The sequence below is a fragment of the Muntiacus reevesi genome, chromosome 10, assembly GCF_963930625.1.
Source record: "Muntiacus reevesi chromosome 10, mMunRee1.1, whole genome shotgun sequence".
NCBI lineage: Eukaryota > Metazoa > Chordata > Mammalia > Artiodactyla > Cervidae > Muntiacus > Muntiacus reevesi.
The window spans coordinates 41,047,667-41,067,583 of record NC_089258.1 but is presented as its reverse complement, the minus strand read 5'-3'; the positions used below and the strand labels follow the sequence as shown (position 1 = coordinate 41,067,583).

General features: G+C 46.3%; 1 protein-coding gene across 1 annotated transcript in view; it reads left to right on the top strand.

Moving 5' to 3' along the window:
- The window catches only part of DCDC2C (doublecortin domain containing 2C), a 79,464-nt gene that overhangs the window by 37,735 nt on the left and 21,812 nt on the right, over positions 1-19,917 (top strand). The window contains exons 8-10 of the mRNA XM_065946509.1: positions 880-980; positions 2,464-2,532; positions 8,312-8,353. Coding sequence (XP_065802581.1) covers positions 880-980; positions 2,464-2,532; positions 8,312-8,353 — 212 coding nt within the window. The remainder of the gene's footprint in view (positions 1-879; positions 981-2,463; positions 2,533-8,311; positions 8,354-19,917) is intronic.

Here is a 19,917-nt window from a genome sequence, read left to right as displayed (position 1 = left end):
TTGAATGTTAATATCAAAGGCACAGATAGAGGAACCTCTGGGACGCAGTGGGCCCTGCCCCTTTCCTCTCCTCTTCCGCCCCTCATCCTCCAGCCCAGGGTGTGGGGGTGGCTCTTCTAGGCCGGGGACCAGAGAGGGCAAGAATGGACCCATGGGGACGGGGAGGTCCAGGACTCTTGACCAAGGAATAGGATGGGCTGCGACCGCAGTCTCCCGTTTTGGATCACGAGCCCGTCAGCGGCCACATCTGTGTCTTCTTGGATGTTGAAGGAACTGCCTGGCCCACTTTTTTCTGATTGCTGTCACCTGTTGCTTTTGATCAGGGTGAGGATAAGCTTTTCAAGAATCTTGGGATTTTGTAAGCTTTTAACACATCTAGTTGTAATGCTAATTACATGATTTTATCTGCCAGTTCAGTTGAGTGACTCAAGTGTACAGCTTCAACCCCTGCCTATTAAACCCAGTTCTTGAATATGTTTTGAAGGAGTACATCTGCGTGTCCTTAAACTCTGATGTTGATGTCAATTGCTTTGCATTTGTTTCTAACTGAGGGAGCCAGATACACTCTTGTCGAATGCTCATTGCATCTGTCTCTGGCCTGAGGTCCGTGAGCGGTGGGACACAGGGATGACCCGGACTCCCAGGGTCCGGGACCTTTGTGGACACTGTACAGGTGTCGAGGGACCCCAAGCCCAGCGCCTGGACTGAAACAGAACCGGGGCAGCAGGGAGGGAGGTGACATGCAGGGCCTGCTGCCCCTGGACCAGGCTGCCTGACAGCAACACAGGAGGCTCTGAGAATGCTGAGCTGTAACTCTGGTTTGGGTCAGAAAAGGTGCAGTGCACGTCAGCTTGAAAACACTGTGTTATTTTCCTCCAGATGGTGACGTGTTTAAAGCCCAGACTCCTAACCAGGAGACCCAAGGAGCCCCGGAAGTCAAGGAGGCCCCAGACGTGCGCGTGGAGCTGCCTGTGGACGGGGTGGGTGGCCCCTCCCCCTGCCCGCCCACGTCCCCGGCCCCTCCCCCGAGCTCTCCCTGGCCCCTCTAGAATGTTCTTTGCCCCCTGCGGTTAACACCCTTCAGATCCTGCGCCTCACATTCTCCTGCCCATCTTTCCCCCGAGACTCTCCTGCTACCAGGACCCTCTGACCAGTTGCTTGTGACTGCATACTCCGTCTTGTCATTGTTTTGGTTCCTGTCTTTTCTCCCCGGCTAAGCTGCCAGCTCCACACCAATGGGATGGTCTGCATTGCTTACTTGTGTAGCCCCTGTTCCCAGGAGAGGGCCTGGCAGGTGGGAGGCTCCTAGGAATCACTGCTGGAAAGACGGGATGAGTGGTGTCTTCAGACCACGTGGTCGGGAACCAGGGATCTGTCCCTTCCTAGCTTCCTGCTGTCAGGCTCAGCCTCCTGTCCCTGCAGTCAGGTGACATCACCGAACCGGTCGGCCTGGGCGCCGAGTGACATTGTGCACTCGGCGTGGAAGTGTCCCGTCCAGGGCCTGGCGCGCCGGGGACCCTCGCTCACTGTTCCCGTCCTCCTGGCTTCACAGAGGAGGGAGGTGAAGCCCCGCGTGGCCCCCGGAGGAGAGGAGGGGACAGATGTGCTGGCCGGGGGGCTGACCTCGAGGCCGGGCTCCTGCACAGGAGCAGAAGCCAAGGGCTGCATGTCCGGGATCAGCTGGCAGGAGCTGTTGGGCCCTCGGGGCTCAGCACTAGCATCAGTCCAACCACTCGTCCACTCACTTTTAAGTTGGGTGTGGTTACATGACCTGCTGTCCCCAATGACACGTGACCTGTCCAGGCAGAGGCCTCAAAGGCCAGTGTGCACTTGACCACGTGCCCTTTCTGCCTCTGAGGTCATGGGAGCACCAGAGGTTGGACTCTCCTGGCTGGCTGACTTTAGGAGGCCCTTGTCTGCCCCAGAAGCCCCTGGGGGAGCCTTTGATTTTTGACCCCAGAACACACAATTTTCCCACAGCAGAGAGAGACCCCAGGGCACCGACTGCAACAGCTCGTTGCCTTTTGCCAACAAGCCGTGACCACCAGGAAGGTACCCACACAGCGTAGGGTGCCCACGGCCTTGGAGGGAGCAGGGCCAGGCAGTCTCTTGAACCCGGAGGAGGGTGCTGTTCGGGGTCCCCACGGGTATGCTGGGAATTGCAGAGGGTCTGCAGTGACCAGCCTTTCCTTTTTACCCCAAAGGCATTTGCAATGTCTCTTTACATTTTTCCCCAACAATTTTATTACAGAGGTGGGCATTCGTTGGCGCAGTCAAAGGTAAAAACGCAGAGCAGATGCCATCCTGGGTGGGACGAAACCTCTGTGGGATAAAGGGTGGCTTTTGTCTCTGCCCATACAAGTGTCAGGTGGTCACAGGGTTTCACCCGCTCTTTGTGGCTTGGAAGGACCATGACGAGGTTGACTGTGACTAAATCCAGGATGTGGTGTCTTTTCTCCCCAGAGACCAGCCGATATTGTCAAAGACGCTGAAGAGACACACAGACACATGTCTGATTTTGAAAGCAACAGGGTGAGTTGACTCTCATTCATTTTGTACTGGCCAGCCTGAGTCCACGGCCCCTCTTCATCCTGTAACATGCTGGGTGGGGCTCCCGTTGGATGGGACACGGGTCTGAGAGCCAGTTCACCCCAGGGTAGAATTGTTGGACCAGAGCGTGTGTCTTCCAGGCAGGCTGTACTCACCTCAGGGCTCTCATGTGTCAGAAATTGCAGGCGTAGTGTTCATGGTCCTACACTAATCCTAATTGCCCTTTGCTGTATTTCCAGTCACACACTGAAAAGCTTTTCCCCCAACAACTCTCAAGATGCATCTTTAGAAGGGAGGAAGGGGAGGGGCGCCATGGCAGGGGGTGTGGGGAGGCTCCGTGGTTCCGAGTACCTCGGGCGTCGGTTTTGTGGGGTGTCCGTGTGGTGTGACGACGTCTTGGCTGAGGCTGCATGTGGCACAGGCTCTGCAGTGGCCGCGTGAGCTCACTCAAAACACACCGTGTGGTTTGGGTTTTCTCTCTTTCCCGTCCATATGCTTTGGATGTGCGTCAACGCATGCAGCGTGTTTCTTCCTGTAGTAAGTGGTGAGATTATGTGACTGATTTGTATGAAATATGTGCACTGGGAAAACAGAACTGATGCCCTTCTGTTTTAACTTGTTTAATCGAGAGATATTTGACAACTAAAAACTGTCTATTTTTAAGGTGCACAACTTGATACATGTATCGATTATGAAATGATCATCATAATCCAGCTGATTAACAGAGACGTGTGTGCGGTGAGAACACTGAAGACAAAATTCACTTTAAATGTACAGTTCATGGAGCTGAGAAACAGATTTTGGGAATTTGTTTTAAAAATTCTATCCCTAGATTTTTTTTTCAAGGTGGCTTCTTGTTATTAAATTCTTGGTCCCAGGCAGGAGGTTGTGTAACACATATGGGGTATCGAGTCCAAGTGTGTTCTGATGACAGAATATGAACCAATCCACAGTGTGATGGCCCTGCAGGCGGCCATCTGCTGCTCTGAAACTTGGCCCACAGTGTCCAGGCTCCACGCATGGGAAGGGGGAGCAGTGACTCCAAGGTGGGGGACTGCGGGGTATGGGAGCCGGAGTCGGCCCCTGGTTCCTGCCCATCATGGAAAGGGGAAGGACTGGGTCCTCAGGAAGCTGTTTCAGGTTTTTCAACCTGAGAAAGTTTATGATCTGAAACAGACGGCTAGAGGGAATAATCTTTCAACTGACCCTTTTTCCTTCCTTACAGTCTTAACTGTTTCTGACCAGGAGGCAGCATTCAGGGAAAGACACACTGTCCAGACGCTTAGGGAAGCCTTTCAAATGCAGGTCGGGGGTGTTTATGAGGATGCTCATGGTGGGTCGCGAGTGTAAGGCTGTGTCTGGGGTGGGAGGGCGTCAGTCCCAGGGCACTGGGTGACCAGGGGCCAAGGGTCCCCTGCTTGCATTGGGGCCCTGGAGGAAAGGGCGCTGTTAGGACCCAGTCACGGAGTAATGGAATGTCATGGTTTAACGGGAACACGGCATCAGTGTTTCATCTGCACTGAGTTTATACCGTCACCTGGAGGTCTGCACACTGTCAGAATTCATCTCTGCCTTACTGACTTGTTCTGTAGATACATCTCCTCGGGCCTCTGGGGGCGTCTTGTGTATTAGCAGCTGACTTCAGTCAGGAGACAATTTCTTAGCATGTATCAAAGTGACTTTCTCAATGCCAGCAATATCACTGGAGTAATGGCAAACACAAGCACCGCATTTGTACGTATCTGGGCTAAGGACCTGAGCTTTGGGGCAGGAAGGTGATAAAGAGTTTCCAAGCCTCCTTCTCTTGACCAAACAGGATGACTTAAGTCGGGCAGAAGGGCTGGATGGGGCCAACACATCTCCATGTAGCTCTGCCTGGAGGATGGGCACGGTGCTGGGACTCGCATCCCAGCTCACCCACACGTTGCTCTTCCAGGTGGTGTCAGCCCCTTTATAGACTCAAAACCAGTGAGATGTAGAGATGTAATCGAGTCTACCACACTGGCAGTTAGGAAGCAGGGTGCTGGGCTCTGAACCCAGTTTCAAATGCTCTACAGTCAGTCTCTCCTCCTCCCCAGGGAGCGGGCTGGCTGCGTCCCACTCTTCGGAGGGGACACTCCCCACACCGGGCTTCTGGGACAGATGCTCTGTGGGGCTGGGTGCTGGCTTACTCGTGTGCGCGGCTGCCGGATGTTTCAGTCCTGACAAGTGCACACGACTCATCTTGGCTCCAGCACGAGACGATCAAAAACCCCACTCGTGTGAAAGGCCTCTGAGGTTGCAGGTTGCCAGCCCTGAAATCTAGCCTATGTTCTCATGGGATCACAAAGAGAGCAAGCATTGTATAAGCATTGCAGTAGCTAGTAACGCTAATGAAAAGAAATAATACTCCACTCTTCTTGGCCAAGAGGCTGTGTGATCTATCTGCTCTCGGTGGACTGGGGTTTCTCTTGGCATTACATTTGTCTGTTCATTTGAAAAATCGATCTTGTGATGTTTATTCGACCTTGGATATGTAGGTTTCTTAGGCATGTGGTTTCTGGCTGGATCACCCTCCCCAAACTGATTGTGAAATCCTGAGGGGCTGATATGCATCCTTCACGGTGTCTAGGACAGTGTCTTATACACAGTAGGAGCTTCATAAATTCTATGGAATTGCTTTGCGTTGCCTGTGACTCAGTTGCTTAAACCAAAGTGTGTGATCCTGGGATAAAATGATAATGACCGTGCCAAGCTGTAGGATAGCATATTGTTATGAACAAAACACAAGAAAAGCTATGGCCAACCTAGACAGCATATTAAAAAGCAGACATTACTTTACCAACAAAGGTCTGTCTAGTCAAAGCTATGGTTTTTCCAGTAGTCATGGATGGATGTGAGAGTTGGACTATAAATAAAGTTGAGCACCTAAGAATTGATGCTTTTGAACTGTGGTATTGGAGAAGACTCTTGGGAGTCCCTTGGACTGCAAGGAGATCCAGCCAGTTCATCCTAAAGGAAATCAGTCCTGAATATTCATTGGAAGGACTGATGCTGAAGCTAAAACTCCAATATTTTGCCCACCTGATGCGAAGAACTGACTCAATGGAAAAGACCCTGATTCTGGGAAAGATTGAGGGCAGGAGGAGAAGGGAATGACAGAGGATAAGATGGTTGTTTGGCATCACCCACATGATGGACATGAATTTGAGTAAACTCCAGGAGTTGGTGATGGACAGAGAGGCCTGGTGTGCTGCAGTGCATGGGGTCGCAAAGAATTGGACACAACTGAGCGACTGAACTGAACTGATGAACATGTTTAGAAATACATATTTCTGATATTGGATCACAAGCGTTTCTGTTTCATTAGGTTGAAATTTTTTAGGATAAAGCATGTTAATATATAGCATAAGATTTGCTGTTTTGACTTTATTTTAGCGTACTTAGTTCCTCATACTCATTAAGTTCAGGGATGTGAAATACATTTGCAGTGTTGCACAGCTACATCCTCAGGACGCTTTAAATGTGTTAGTTATAGTCAGGACAGCTTTGCCCACATCTGACACTGTAATAATATTTTCCTTCTTAAAAAGTTGGTATCTTATCAATGTTAATTAGCTAATTTGGAAAACTCTTCTGTGAATTTATAAAGATGATGTGTGTACTTTCCCTCTTTATCTATTTCAAACTGCGTTCCTGACACATGTTTTTAATTAAATTGGGTCTCTGAGAACTGTCAGAATCGAGATGGGCTGCAATCTCTCCAGCCCTGCTCGTGGCTGATTTGTTTGGATCCATCCATTGTAAGGCACTTCGCGTGGAAGCAGTACTTCATGAGTGCTGCCTGCTAAGTTTGTGAAACATTGTCTAAGAGTTTAGCAAAGATTCAGTCACTGTCCAAAGGAATGTGAAGATAATTCCTGGCAGGAATTCTGCACCCTGGGAAGAGTTCAGAGTGGTCTGCAGGCAGGTTTGCATGGGAGTTGTCCAGCCTCTGGGACTCTAAGCCTTTATATCTAACTCTGAGATATGGGTTATCAACCTTTTAATTGATTTTTTTTTAAGTTTTTCCTGCCTGCAAAAAGGTTATCTGTTTAAAAATGTCCTGGGTTATTTTCTGTATCCACGGAGTGGGGAGGGAGAGAGGTTGATGTTGATATTTTGGGTGCTCTCCATGGAGGTTATTCTGGCACTTTCTACTGCCTTTTGGCCACTTGATTTGAAGAGCCAGCTCATTGGAAAAGACCCTGATGCTGGGAAAGATTGAAGGCAGGAGGAGAAGGGGATGACAGAGGATGAGATGGTTGGATGGTACCACCTACTTGATGGACATAACAGGGAGGCCTGGGGTGCTGCAGTCCATGGGTCACAAAGAGCTGGACAAGTTGTATCTGAACAACAACCTCATCACTGCCATTTCAAGTTTCTCCCGCCCTCCAAGGCTTCTTACTAAACCCAACATCCTCACTAAGCTTTCTGGATCCTTCAGCAGGAGGCGGTAGCTCTCCCTCTGTGACCCACTGTGGGGTTTTGCTTGTTTCTTACACCATCTGAATCACACGGTGGCTCTTCTTAGAGTCATTTGAGAACTTCTCCTGTGTCCTCTGACAGAGTAAGTTTTGTGAAGAGAGACTTTATTTTACTATATTCTTAACAACTCTCACATCGCCCAGCATGCAGGAGTAACTGGTCTTGAATCTGATCAAGAACCTGAGCACAGGAGATGACTACTGTATGGTTGGCCTAGAGGCAGAGCTGTGATAAAGTTGGGGCCAAGAAGTGATTCCCAACAGAGAGAACTAAAAATGAAGCCAGACATTCAGTCAGTCTCCAGAGACTACGTCTTAAGAAGTCACCGAAGCCTTGACCTTTCTCTACGTGAAAATTAAATCCTCTTTGGAAAATACCATAAAGCCAAAAGTCAGCCAAAATATGGAAGAAACTATTTGCAAGGCAAATGTTCTTAATTTACAAAGAGTTCATTAAGTCATTAATATAATCCCATAAAAGAAAGGCAAATGAGACAGGTAGGAAATTCACAGAGAAGAATACAAATCAGTGAAAGATGTAAGAAAATATATCCACTTTATTCTATTTAAAGAAATACAAACAAGAAATGGTGAGTTTCTTTTAAAAATCAGGTTGATGGTGTCCAGGGCTGGGATGATGCAGGGTGATGAAATACTTCTTAACAGGGTCAAAGGTAAATGGTACAGCCTTTTGGTAAGGGAATTTTGCTCTTCCTGTGAAAATTAAACCTGCACATGTTTTTAAACCGTCATTTCCATGGCTAGGAATATTCCACAGATATACTCATAAATAACGAGAAATAGAAACAAGTGAGATATTCATCCTGTGGGGTTGGTTGATTAATTTATGCTTCATCCATACAATGGAAAACACTGCAGCTATAAAAACAATAAGATAGACACATGTGTACTGAGGTTGGGGGCTCCGGAATATTATATTAAGTGAAAAAAATCAAGGTGCAACTGAGCATATAATATTCTGTATTTTGTATAAAAATATGTAACAAGGTGCACACAAAAATGAAGAGTTTAGAGTGGGGAAGGGGTAGTGCTTGACCAAATGGAAGGGAAAGAGGATCCCAGCAGTGGTAGCCAGGATAGTCAAGGCTTAGACCCAACTGCTGAGTGATATTTATAACAAGAAAGAATTTGACCCAACCAGGAAGGTGAGAGGAGTTTGGGAGATTAAGGATGTATTTGATAATATCCTTCTTGCAGACAGTTGATTGCTATATTTATTTTTTTAACAATAGGAACAAGAAGATGAAAAGCTTTATGAAGATAATGAAAGGAAGGTTTGTATCAACAGATTCTGTAGTTTTGTGTTTCCTATTCTGAAGACAGACCTAACAAGATAATCAAAGGATTCCCAAACCTTGTCAGGTGGTTGTTAGAAATAGAACATCTGCGTCTCCATCATCCACCATAGCTCTGTTCCCTAGAGGCAGAAAACCAACTCAGAGGAAAGGAAATGTGAAGACAGTTTAAGCAGGTGGATGGATGCGCTGTAAAAGCAGATAAAAAACAGGGGCGGGAAGACTCCTTTAGGGTCATGTATCAGGAGACGCCTCCCCCCACCCCAAGTTATCTGCCTTCAGGCACCCAGAGACGCCCTCCTGGGTTGTCCAGGGAGCCAGGAATGCTCCGCACTGTCAGGCTCAGGATGCACGTGCCCACAGGGTGGGGGCATCAGGGGAGGATGCGCGCCCAAACCACGAGGCTCACAGCCCCTGGGAAGGCAGGGCTTTGGCCGAGCAGCTGGCCCCACGTGGCGGGTGATGGCGTGTCCGCCTCCATGGCATTCCTCTCCAGTAGCTGTGTCCTAGGTAGAGTCAAGGTCTTCTCATTTGTTAAATGATTACTTGATCATAATGATTTTTGTCTGAGTACAGAAGAATTTATTTACTAATTCCTGAGTTCACTTATTCTCATCACTCCATAAAAAAATACCTGAGCCATAAATAGTAATACTTTGGGCCATATATACTAATATTTGGGAAGGTACCTATCAAAACCAGCACCTGGAAGCCACCCGAAGTTTGACATCACTCACCCCGTGTGACCTTGGGAAGACCCCTTGACATTTCAGAGCCTCAATTTCCTCTGCTGCAAATCTGTTGTTCAATAGTTTATCACCAAATTAACCTCTGGGATTAGTGAATATGTGGATAAAATATGCTCAATGCTACGCTTTTTATGTATATGAGTAGAAATAGCAAATTATAGGAGGATCCTGGCAGCTTCAGGGGAGAGGGCACACATGAGATACAGTTCCATGTGTGAACATGTTTCTACGAGCAGCCAAGTTAGAGAGCGCCAGACTCCAGTTTTTGTACTTCTGTTAATTTGCAAGTGTCCTTTGTTAAGTAATTTTACCTCTCTGAATCTCATTCATTCAATCAACGATTATTGTACATTTACAGGTTTACTTTCCTCGAAAGAATCAATTGTGACAGTGGATTTGAAAGTTCTTGAAAAGTATATTTATGTTTAAAACGATGTTTACGCGATTTGTATCGAAGCTAAATAGCGAAAGCGCGTGTTTTCCAGTTGGACAGTGGGCACTGGGTTCCCCCTCTCTTCGCTCTCCCGCTAGAAGCAGTGTGCTGGGTTTTGTCCAGCGTTCTGCCCTTTGCAGTGTCCTCAGGAAAGGCCCCTCAGTGACCAGCCTGTGCCAAGCAGGTCACACTCTGTGTCCGCCCTGATGTCCCCGAAAACCGAGGTCCCATTCACTTGGCTTTCAGGGTCCAGTGACTCTCTGGGAGATTTACCACTCGTGTGACGCAGGTGTTACTTGCTCTCTTAACCAGAATGTTTAACCAAACACAGTGGATGACGAGTGCAGACCTTGGACACATTTAAACTGTGTCGTGAACGCAGTTTCACTCCCTGAGCCCCAGCCTCTTGGTTTGTAGAGCTGGGATTTCTAACCTGTGAGGTCAGTGTGGAGATTAGAGTGATTCCTAAAAAGCCTTTACACAGTGGGTTAAGAGTAGTTATAGCAGTTATTGCTCTTATTCTCCAATCGCATTGTGATTTCTAGTAGCGGTTTCAAGTCCTTGGAAGTGGGAATTTGACTTTATTTTATATTTTCATTTTTGTTAGCATCAGGCACATAAAATGCCTTACTCATAGTTGACATTAATTGTATTTTTAAATTGAATCCTCTTCTATGCTATCTCATGTTTTAAAATTAAGAAGACTTTACCAAACTATAAAAAGTTCAGTGTTCTTGCAGAATTCTTAGCAGATACAAATAAGAAAAAAGTGAAAACATTGAATTCCTGTTTAGAATCTGTTTTCAGTTTTGTGTATATTCTTAAGACTATTTTCCATTTATTTTTTTATGTGGCATATTAAAGGAACCATGACTCTGCTGATAATAGAAAAGTATTATTTTAACAAGTACTATGAATCAATATTGAGGATATTATCAGAATTTACTTTTTTTCCAATATACTTCAGAATGGTGATTTTATTTATTTGGAATAAATGCAAACATTTTGAGCAAAGCTGCCATTCACATAAAAAGAATACCCCGCCCCCACAAAAAAGACAGAATCAGATGCTTGTGTGGGCTTCTTCCAGAACAACGTTGGGTTCACTTCTTGGGTATCATCTTGGGTGTCATTCATTTTGATCAGTTAATTTCACGCCAGCAGTTTTACTTCTCTTTTACTGGAATAAATATTCTATCAATTTCTCCTTGGATATATTTTTGTGATTATAAAGAAATATTGAGAGTCTTAGGGAGGTCCAGCCGACCCTTGAACTGCAGGGGTCTATTTGTACGCAGGGCTGTTCAGTAGTGAGTGTCGCCCCACTGCATGGCCCCGCGCTTGTGTGCCGCTGCGGGTGTGGGCCCTCGGGCAGGGAGGGACCCCCTCTGCGGAGGGCCAGCTACTAGTGATGCTCGGATTTTTATCTGCATCAGGACTGGCCCCCCGAGCTCCCCTCCAATGGATAGAATAGTTTATTCAGTAATACATTAAAAAATGGAAACTAAAGTTTAAAACCTTAAGTAGATGTGGAATTACTCTGGTCCATCCTGTATCGGCTAATAATAACTGAAACCAAACACCAGCGAAGGACACTCGGACACCCTGGTGTGCCGGTCGGTGGTCTGGTTTTATTTCTGCTTCGTACGACGTGATCAGAACACTGACAGGCATCCAGACTGGCTGCCAAGGTGAAAGGTTCTAGGTACAAAGAAGATAAAATGATAATTGTGGAAAGTTTTCCAAAGACTTCAAAAATCAAGTATACTTTGATAATAAGTGTGCTATCCATCTTAAAACACTTCCTGGATAAGATCTTTAGCACATGTATTCACTGATTTATGAGATGTTTTATCACCTTATAGAGGTGCATTTTGTACGTTTTGTGACAATGTTATGTATGTGGGCTTCCCCGGTGGTTCAGCTGGTAGAGAATGCGCCTGCAATGCAGGAGACCCCCCTCTTCGATCCCTGGGTTGGGAAGATCCCCTGGAAAAGGGAATGGCTACCCACTCCAGTATTCCAGCCTGGAAAATTCCATGCACTATATAGTCTATGGAGTCGCAAAGAGTCGGAGACGACTGAGTGACTTTCACTTTCACCATGTCTGATTAGATCAAGTTGAAGTCCCTTCAAATGCATGTTAAAGGCAAGGCTGGACCAGACCTCAAAACCTCTGGAGCATTAAGTGCTGTCAATGTGATGGAAAAATAGCAGATTTTATCTGACTTTAAAGCATTTGTAATTTAGCCCATTGGAAAAGCAAGAGAGAAACAATCCCCAGTAACACATAAATAGAGCTCATGTCTATTTAAATTTATTCCTTGGGACATAATGTAAACTTAAAAATAATGTACACTGGGGTATTGCTTGTTCTGTTAGAATCTTGATGTTTATAAATCGAAAGATTTAGAACACAAGCCTAAATTGGGAATCTGCTGTCTAGTGTCTGATTTGACAAGGGAGCGCTGAGGGTCATTTTGTCTATAGGTTATTGCCCTAGGTTGGAATTAATGTAAACTCTTCAAGGGCAAGGCTTGTATTCTGCACGTGCAATGGACTTCAGAGTTTAATCTTGTCCAAGAAGGTTCTGTTGATAGTGTTGAACGAGAAGCAGTGCCAGGTGAGAAAAAGGGGCATCTTCAGATGGCCTGGCCGTGGAGTTAGCCTGCGGTGTCAGCCTCGTGGAGGACACTGGTGGCGGCTTCCCTCCCTGCGTCCTCTCTTCCTTTCAGTGGAGGGCGGACCCCCATCCTTCCCCTGAAGAAGTGTAGCTTCTAATTTTCCGCTTCTGGCCTGATCTTCCACTCTTTCCCTAAAGCTGTGTCTCTAATCAATTCATGAGTTACCTCTTCCAAGAAATTCATCAATTACCCTTTCTGGTCATTTCTTAACACCCTTTCTTTTGGCAGTTATGCATGCTATTTTAATCTTGTCATTTTCCCCCATTACCCCCAAGTTACTGTGGGTGTGTTTTCGAGGTTTCCAGCAGCTCTCTCGCGCGCACGTGCCGGCTTCCATTTTTCCTACGAGTCAGCAGTTCCTTCTGTTGGGCCGTAACTTCTGCTCAGTCTTGTCTGCCAAGGAGCATGTGTTGTTCAAAACATTCTTAACTGAACTAGCCTGGCCTCCTAGAACTAAAACCTGAGATGAGAAAGATCGGGTTCTCTCATAGCTTTTAGACTTCACTGTTTTCTTGTGGTTGAAAAATAGAAAACTTCAAACCATTATGACTCTGGGTTCAGTCATAATAACAAGAAAATTGGAATAAAAATAGAACACTGGGTAATTTTGGTGCAGTAGAGAGCAGAAATTATCTATCATTGATGAATGTTGCGTGCTTATTTTTTTTTTAAAAAAGAGTCATGTCCTGTTTGCATTTTGGTTTTCTTGTTATTATGACTCCACAATAAATAATGTTGTGGATCAAAACCTCCTAGGATGAGGGGTTTTGAAAGAAATGTTGTGTGTAGCTCTGCTTCACTCGGCCTGCGTGGATTGGGAAGTGCTGCACCTCATTGCAGATGAGATCAGATCAGAAAAGTGACTTGATATATTTCTAACTGTAAAATGAGTGGTAAGACAGCAAAACCTTAAAAAAAATCAAGTAGCAGTTTCTCTCAATTGACATAAATCACATATAAGTGATTGAATACACTTAACAGTGCTGGGCTCAGAACGTGGGGCATTTCCCATTGCCTGCAGCTACTGATGAAAACACTGTTGAAACATCTTGCTGAAATAAAATGCACACCAAATCCACAACAGTAACTTACCCTTGTCGTCTGCTTTATCAGGCAATCGGCAGAGGATTTCCTCTAATTACCTTTGCCAGAAATGCCAGTAAAGCTGGGGAGTGTTTGATCTCTCATTGTCTCTGACTCAGGATTTTTGTGACCTGTGAAAGTGACATCGATTCTTTAGTTGATTTTTGAAATTCGTTGCCTGCCCAGTATCTTTACCATTTTTTCCCTTGTATTATTTTGATATCACTTTGTCACTACAGCTGAGTGTTTTACTCCTTCCCTAAGAGGCAAGGTTAATACTGAGCAGAAGTGTAGTTTCAAAGACTAAATGTAAGTCATCGATGCTAGGTGAGCTTTGGTGAACTGAAAGTTTTAGAGAATTATAAATAAATATAAATCTTGGATTCCTCCATGCATAGGAGATTCCTTTGGATTCAAGCAGAAAGAGAATGTTCACTGTTGAATAAAAAGGCTTTATGTTCATCACAGCTGCAGGCATATCTGTGAAATGCTCTGCATTAATGAAGCGGAGGTATTGAATTGATGTTTGATAACAGAACAGACACAGATGAACAGATCTGTCTTTTCATATGGGGGGCTCCATCCAGACACTTTTGTTGAATTTATGCCAGTGTTAGAAATGATGGTTAGGGACCTGACTTAGTTTTAATTATGAGAATTATTAGTATGTGTTCCATCTACAATGTTTCTGTAATGGACTGAACAACCTAGGGTTTAGACCTGTGTAATGTAAACAGGGCCATACGTATAATTTTTGGAAGCTAAACATTTAAAACATTAAAAAAAACATTTAAAATGTTCATTTCTGGGAAAGCTTTATTGGCCGCCTGTACCAACCACATTCTGGAAAGATGCTTTTAGGTGAATTCAGAACTTAGCTGCCAGAAATTAATAGCCATATTTTGGAAGAAAGTATATCTTTTCCATGAGTAGTCTTAGCGGGAGGAAAATCAGAAACATGAAGAGGAGAGGGGCTGGAAGGCCCACAGGAATGTTGGATTGACAAATGAGATTGTCTGGGGCCCTTTGTCTTGATTCCACGTATTTTCTGTGGTCCTGGCAGCTTTTCCCCGAGAGAGAGCTGAGATGAGAAACAGCCGGGTCCTTGGGATTCAAAGCTGAGGCTTACTGTTGAGCTCACCCAGAGTTGCTGTCCACGAGACTGTGGGATAGTGGTTCAGGTCAAGGCCTGTTTCTTATTTACTCATCTTCAGGGTTTGTCTGTACTGATATTTGAAGGAGAGGAGTCCATGACAGGGCAAAAATCAGTTCTGTGAGTAAAAGTCACATTTCTGCTTGTGAATAGAATGAGTAGGAAGAGACAGGCTATTTGGAAGCTATAAAATATCAGAAAACAGGTTCCCACCTTACATGCAATACCGCACCTCGCAGATCGCTGAGCACTGCAGGCTCAGAACATGCGTGTCAGCAGTCTCCGCGTGTTTGCTGCAGTGAGGTGCACCCCCCCGTGCCACCCCCGAGCATCCGTCCCTCCCATCCTCAGTGTTGGAACCCGTGTAACATGCAGTGTTCTCTGTCATCACCGTCCAAACACGCATCACAAAGTCTATGCACTCCTACCTGGGAAATAACCCGTGTTAGACCAGCCACTGACTCCCCGTTCTAGCCATCTGTCCATGGAATATACTGGGTCTAAAGACTCTGATGCTGGGAAGGATGGAAGGCAGGAGGAGAAGGGGACGATAGAGGATGAGATGGTTGGATGGCATCACGACTCAATGGACATGAGTTTGAGTAAACTCCGGCAGTTGGTGTTGGACAGGGAGGCCTGGCGTGCTGCAGTCCATGGGGTCACAAAGAGTCGGACATGACTGAGCGACTGAACTGAACTGTTGGGACCTTCAAATGCTGGTTGAGAAGCTTCCCCCCTCCACAATGATTGTTCTCCAGTCTTTCCTTCTACTGAGGAGGAAATGGAACCATCTCTTTGCTTCTTTCAATACCATAATGTTTGGTAATTTCCCTCTCACAGTAGAAGTATCTTAGAGCAATTTCAAATCTCCAGTGAGGAAGCACCATGCATTCAGTGTCTGTTCAGGTGTAAGAGACTGCAGTGCTCGGACACAGGAAGACGCTAAGATGCAGACTTGTCACCCGATTCATGAATCGCTGCTCTGTTGAGCCTGGCCCAGAGACTGCAGGCTTGGGGAGAGGGAGCTAGGGGATGGGAAGGGGGTTAGGCTTGTCTCATTTTTAAATGTACTTATTTATTCATCTGTGTCAGGTCTGTGGGGCTTCTCAGGTGGCACTAGTGAAAAAGAACCTGCCTGCCAATGCAGAAGATGTAAGAGATGTGGGTTCAATGCCTGGCTCAGGAAAACTCCCTAGAGAAGGAAACCGCAACCCACTTCAGTGTTGTTGACTGGAGAACCCCGTGGACAGAGGAGGCGAGTGGGCTACAGTCCCGGGAGTTGTAGACTCGGACACGACTGAAGCGACTGAGCATGCATGCACATCGGGTCTTATTTGTGGCACTGCGGGTCTTTACTGCCTCAGGCAGGATCTTTGTCGTGGTGCCTGGGTTCTCTAGTTGTGGCACCTGGGCTCTGGAGCGCGAGAGCTTAGTAGTCATAGTGTGTGGACCACGGCATGTGGGACCTTAGTTCCTTGACCAGGGATTGAACCCACATTCCCTGAACTGGACGGCAGATCCTTAACCACCAGACAACCAGGGAAGTACTTAGGACTGTATTTTTAATGTAAAGTTTCTCTTCTTGCTTGCTATATGTAAGAACATGTAATTAAAAATAAAGAATCAGATTTAAAAAGTAACAAAAAGCTATCTTAATCAGTGAAGCTGGTGGCTTCTTTTTCCTAATTCTAGTTCGGAAATTCCCCTTGCAAATGGTGAGCTTGAAAACTGCGTTTATTTTCGGTCTTGGAGGTTTGATGTGTAGAGTGATAATGGACTCAGGGCACCACTATTTGAGTTAGCGCACAAGCATCTATTGTTTATAATATGCTGAGTGAATTAAATAGTACTGTGTCAGATTTTGATTTGATTTGATACTTTAGGGTGGTGGTTCTCAAACTTATTCTCAGGATGCCTTTATATACTTCAATAATTGTGGCCTGCAAAGACCTGTGTTTTTGCAGACCAAGATTACATCTGTCAGTAGTTACTATATTGCAGTCCCACCAATAGGGGGTGAAGGTTCTCTTTTCTCAGGAGCCTTACCAAAATTTGTTATTTATTGTCTTTTTGTTGTTAGCCACGCTGACTGCTGTGAGGTGATATTTCACCATGATTTTGACTTTCATTTCCCCTGTGATTAGCGATGCTGAGCATCTTTTCATGGGTCTGTTGGTGGTTGCTCCCGTTTTGACCATTGGTGTTGAATCTTTCAGCTTGGCTCCTGTGTCCCTTTGAGGAGTTTTGTTGTTTTAAGATCTCTCTTTGTTTCTATTGCTACAGGTGTGTCCTTGCTCCTGGTGCTCATTCCATGCTGTCTGCCTTGGAATCCCGTTTATCTGAGCAGCCCTGGTTGTAAGCCCTCACACTTAGTGGCACTCTGAAACTCCTGGCTGAAACCCGCTTGCCCTCTGTGGCGGTCCCTTCCTCCTGTGCTCTGCTCTAGGGAAGCCGGCGCTCTGTCCTTTCTCTCCTGGAGGAGTCTGTCTGTCCTGAGAGTCCAGCCTAGTTGTTGCCCTGTGATCCCACCTCTCCCAGGAGTTCACGGTTGTAATTCTGTGGATGATCTGACTTTTCTTGCTTTTAGGATGGGAGCCATTCTCTTTGCATCTCTTTACATTCCAAGGTGAAGCTGGGCCATTCTGATGTGGGGGCTGTTTGAGGGGACAAGATGGTCATGGAAAACTTAGAGTCACACTTGGGAATCAGTGTGAACTGGGTCCATAGGTCCTGGTCTCCAACATGGAGTCCAGCAGAGAAGGGCTGGACCCTGAAGCTGGACTAAGGGAACTTATCTGGTCCAGGGTGACCTGTGGGCTTCCTTGATCTTGGTCTGGGCTCCCAGGCCAGGTCAGAGTAAGGCCGGCCCATGGTGGACCATGGAGAGGTGGGCGGCCTTCCAGCACGGGCTGTGTGGTTTGGCACGTCACTCTCTTGCGTGTGTGACAACCTCTGGCGGGCTGATCTTTGTTGCAAACGAAAGTTCTCAGCGTCCAGTTGTAGCTGAATGTTCCAGTCCCAAGGGCTCTTGCTTATGTTCAGAGAGCAAAGTATCAGCTGCTAACACTGACGGTTTCTATTTCAGGAAGACAATTCACGAATGTCTTTTAAGAAAAAGTTTCCCTTAAGACACAACACAAAGAAAAAAGGTATGTCACGTAGATGCTGAAGAAATAGAAATGTATATGTCCTGTAATCACTCAACCACGCGCGGGGGTACGACACGTAGATGCTGAAGAAATAGAAATGTATATGTCCTGTAATCACTCAGCCATTCGCGGGGATACGGCACGTAGATGCTGAAGAAATAGAAATGTATATATCCTGTAATCACTCAGCCATGCGCGGGGATACGAGGAAATCCTGTTATACACAGCTGGTCAGATTTGTCTCCTGAAACATTGTTAAAATATGCATGGAACACCTGACAGAGCAAAGGTCTTAGTTCCTGCCCCACAGAGCATCGTGGTGATAACACCACCAAATGAGAAATCCCTTCCCTAATTTCTTCCATGCCTATTCATTAATGATCATAATGGTTTATACTTATAGTTTTAAAAGCAGTTTACAAGAAATTTCCCCATACACGCCTTCTAGTGTTGCATATCAACCATGAGGTGCAGGAAATGATGTATCACAGTATTAAATGATGCAGTGTGTTGCAGATTGTGAAGATGGATGCCTTCTTAACCATTTGTCTTTTTATCACATAAGTTGGGTATTTTATGGATGAGGAAAGTGAGGCATAGACAGGGTGCATGCTTCCTAGGGTCAGGATGGTTTCCTAGGTTCCTGAACTTGTAACATTGTAGCCAGAACTCATTCCAGGGTGTGTCTTCCTTTTTTTGTTTGTTTGTTTGTTTTAAGTCATTATTGAATTTGTTACAATATTACTTCTGTTTTAGGGTTTTGGGTTTTTGGCCTCAAGGCATGCGGGACTTTAGTTCCCTAACCAGGGATCGAACCCGCACCCCCGGCATCTGGAGGCAGTGTCTTAACCACTGGACTCCCGGGAAGCCGTCAGGGTGTGTCTTCTGAGGTCTGAAGCCTCACACCTGGGGGTGGGGGTGGAGCCCTCAGTTCACCCCGGGGCTTGAACCGCGGCTCAAATCTCCATCAGCAGCTTGTTTGCTCTTTCAGTTCAGCTCAGTTCACTCGCTCAGTTGTGTCCGACTCTTGCTGACCCCATGGACTGCAGCCTGCCAGGCCTCCCTGTCCATCACCATCTCCCAGAGCTTGCTCAAACTCATGCCCATCCAGTCAGTGATGCCATCCAACCATCTCATCCTCTGCCGTCCCCTTCTCCTCCTGCCTTTCATCCTTCCCAGCATCAGGGTCTTTTCAAATGAGTCAGTTCTTCACATCAGGTGGCCAAGTATTGGAGCTTCAGCTTCAGCATCAGTTCCTTCCAGTGAGTATTCAGGACTGATTTCCTTTAGGGTGGACTAACTTTCCTTTAGGATTGTATGCACTTTGGGTGTACTTTATTCCCCCTACAAAGCACCTACAGGCTCCTTTCTCTGAAGTGTGGTGATTACAATCTCTCGTCCTGTGAAAGGAGACAGTAGTCAGGATAATCCAACACTGTGGCTCCCCCGCCCTTCCCCTGTGGGCTCCATGTGTGGGGACCTGTGGTTGTTCCTTTTGAGGAAGGTAGAGGAGGCGTGTTTGCCACGGGAGAGGCTGAAGAGGTCCCCAGCAGCTCCTATGGAGGTGGGTCAGCCCCAACTCCCGTCTGGTGGGCAGGGGACCACCCATCACATCTCAACAGCCAACTTTTAGCATTTATATGTGGTAAAACCTGGTGGCTCAGATGGTAAAGAATCTGCCTGCTAGGCAGGAGACCTGAGTTTGATCCCTGAGTCAGCAAGATTCCCCGGAGGAGGAAATGGCAACCCACTCCAGTATTCTTGCCCACAGAATTCCATGGACAGAGGAGCCTGGTGGCCTACAATCCACGGGGTTGCAAAGAATCGGACTCAACTGAGCGATTAACACAAAACGTAGATTAAACCAACCCTGGGGGGATCCTTGAAGGGAAAAGAGAGCTGAAGGAACAGTTGACGATTTCCCGTGGAAGAGGTGAGCGTGGAGTCTTGTCAGACCCCAGGAAGCAGAGCCACCAGGAGTCAGAGCGGGCCCAGCGAGGCTGGGTCAGGGGAGGGGGGTGCCTTCAGGCTCCAAGACGGCAGAGTTCATTGTGCAACATTCTATGTTGTTTCTCACCTATATCCTGGGAGGAGCGACAGATCTAGGAAGACAGGGTTCCTCAAGCTGACCTTGTGTTGTGATGTTTGGGGTTTCAATTTTAAAACTGCATTGTAAGTGTCAGTGTCTCCACAATCAAAATCTTTCAACCACAATTTCCTTTGAATGTGGGGGAATGTCTACCTTTGCATTTTCTACTCTTCTTGTTAACTTAAGAGAAAAGTCCTCATTCA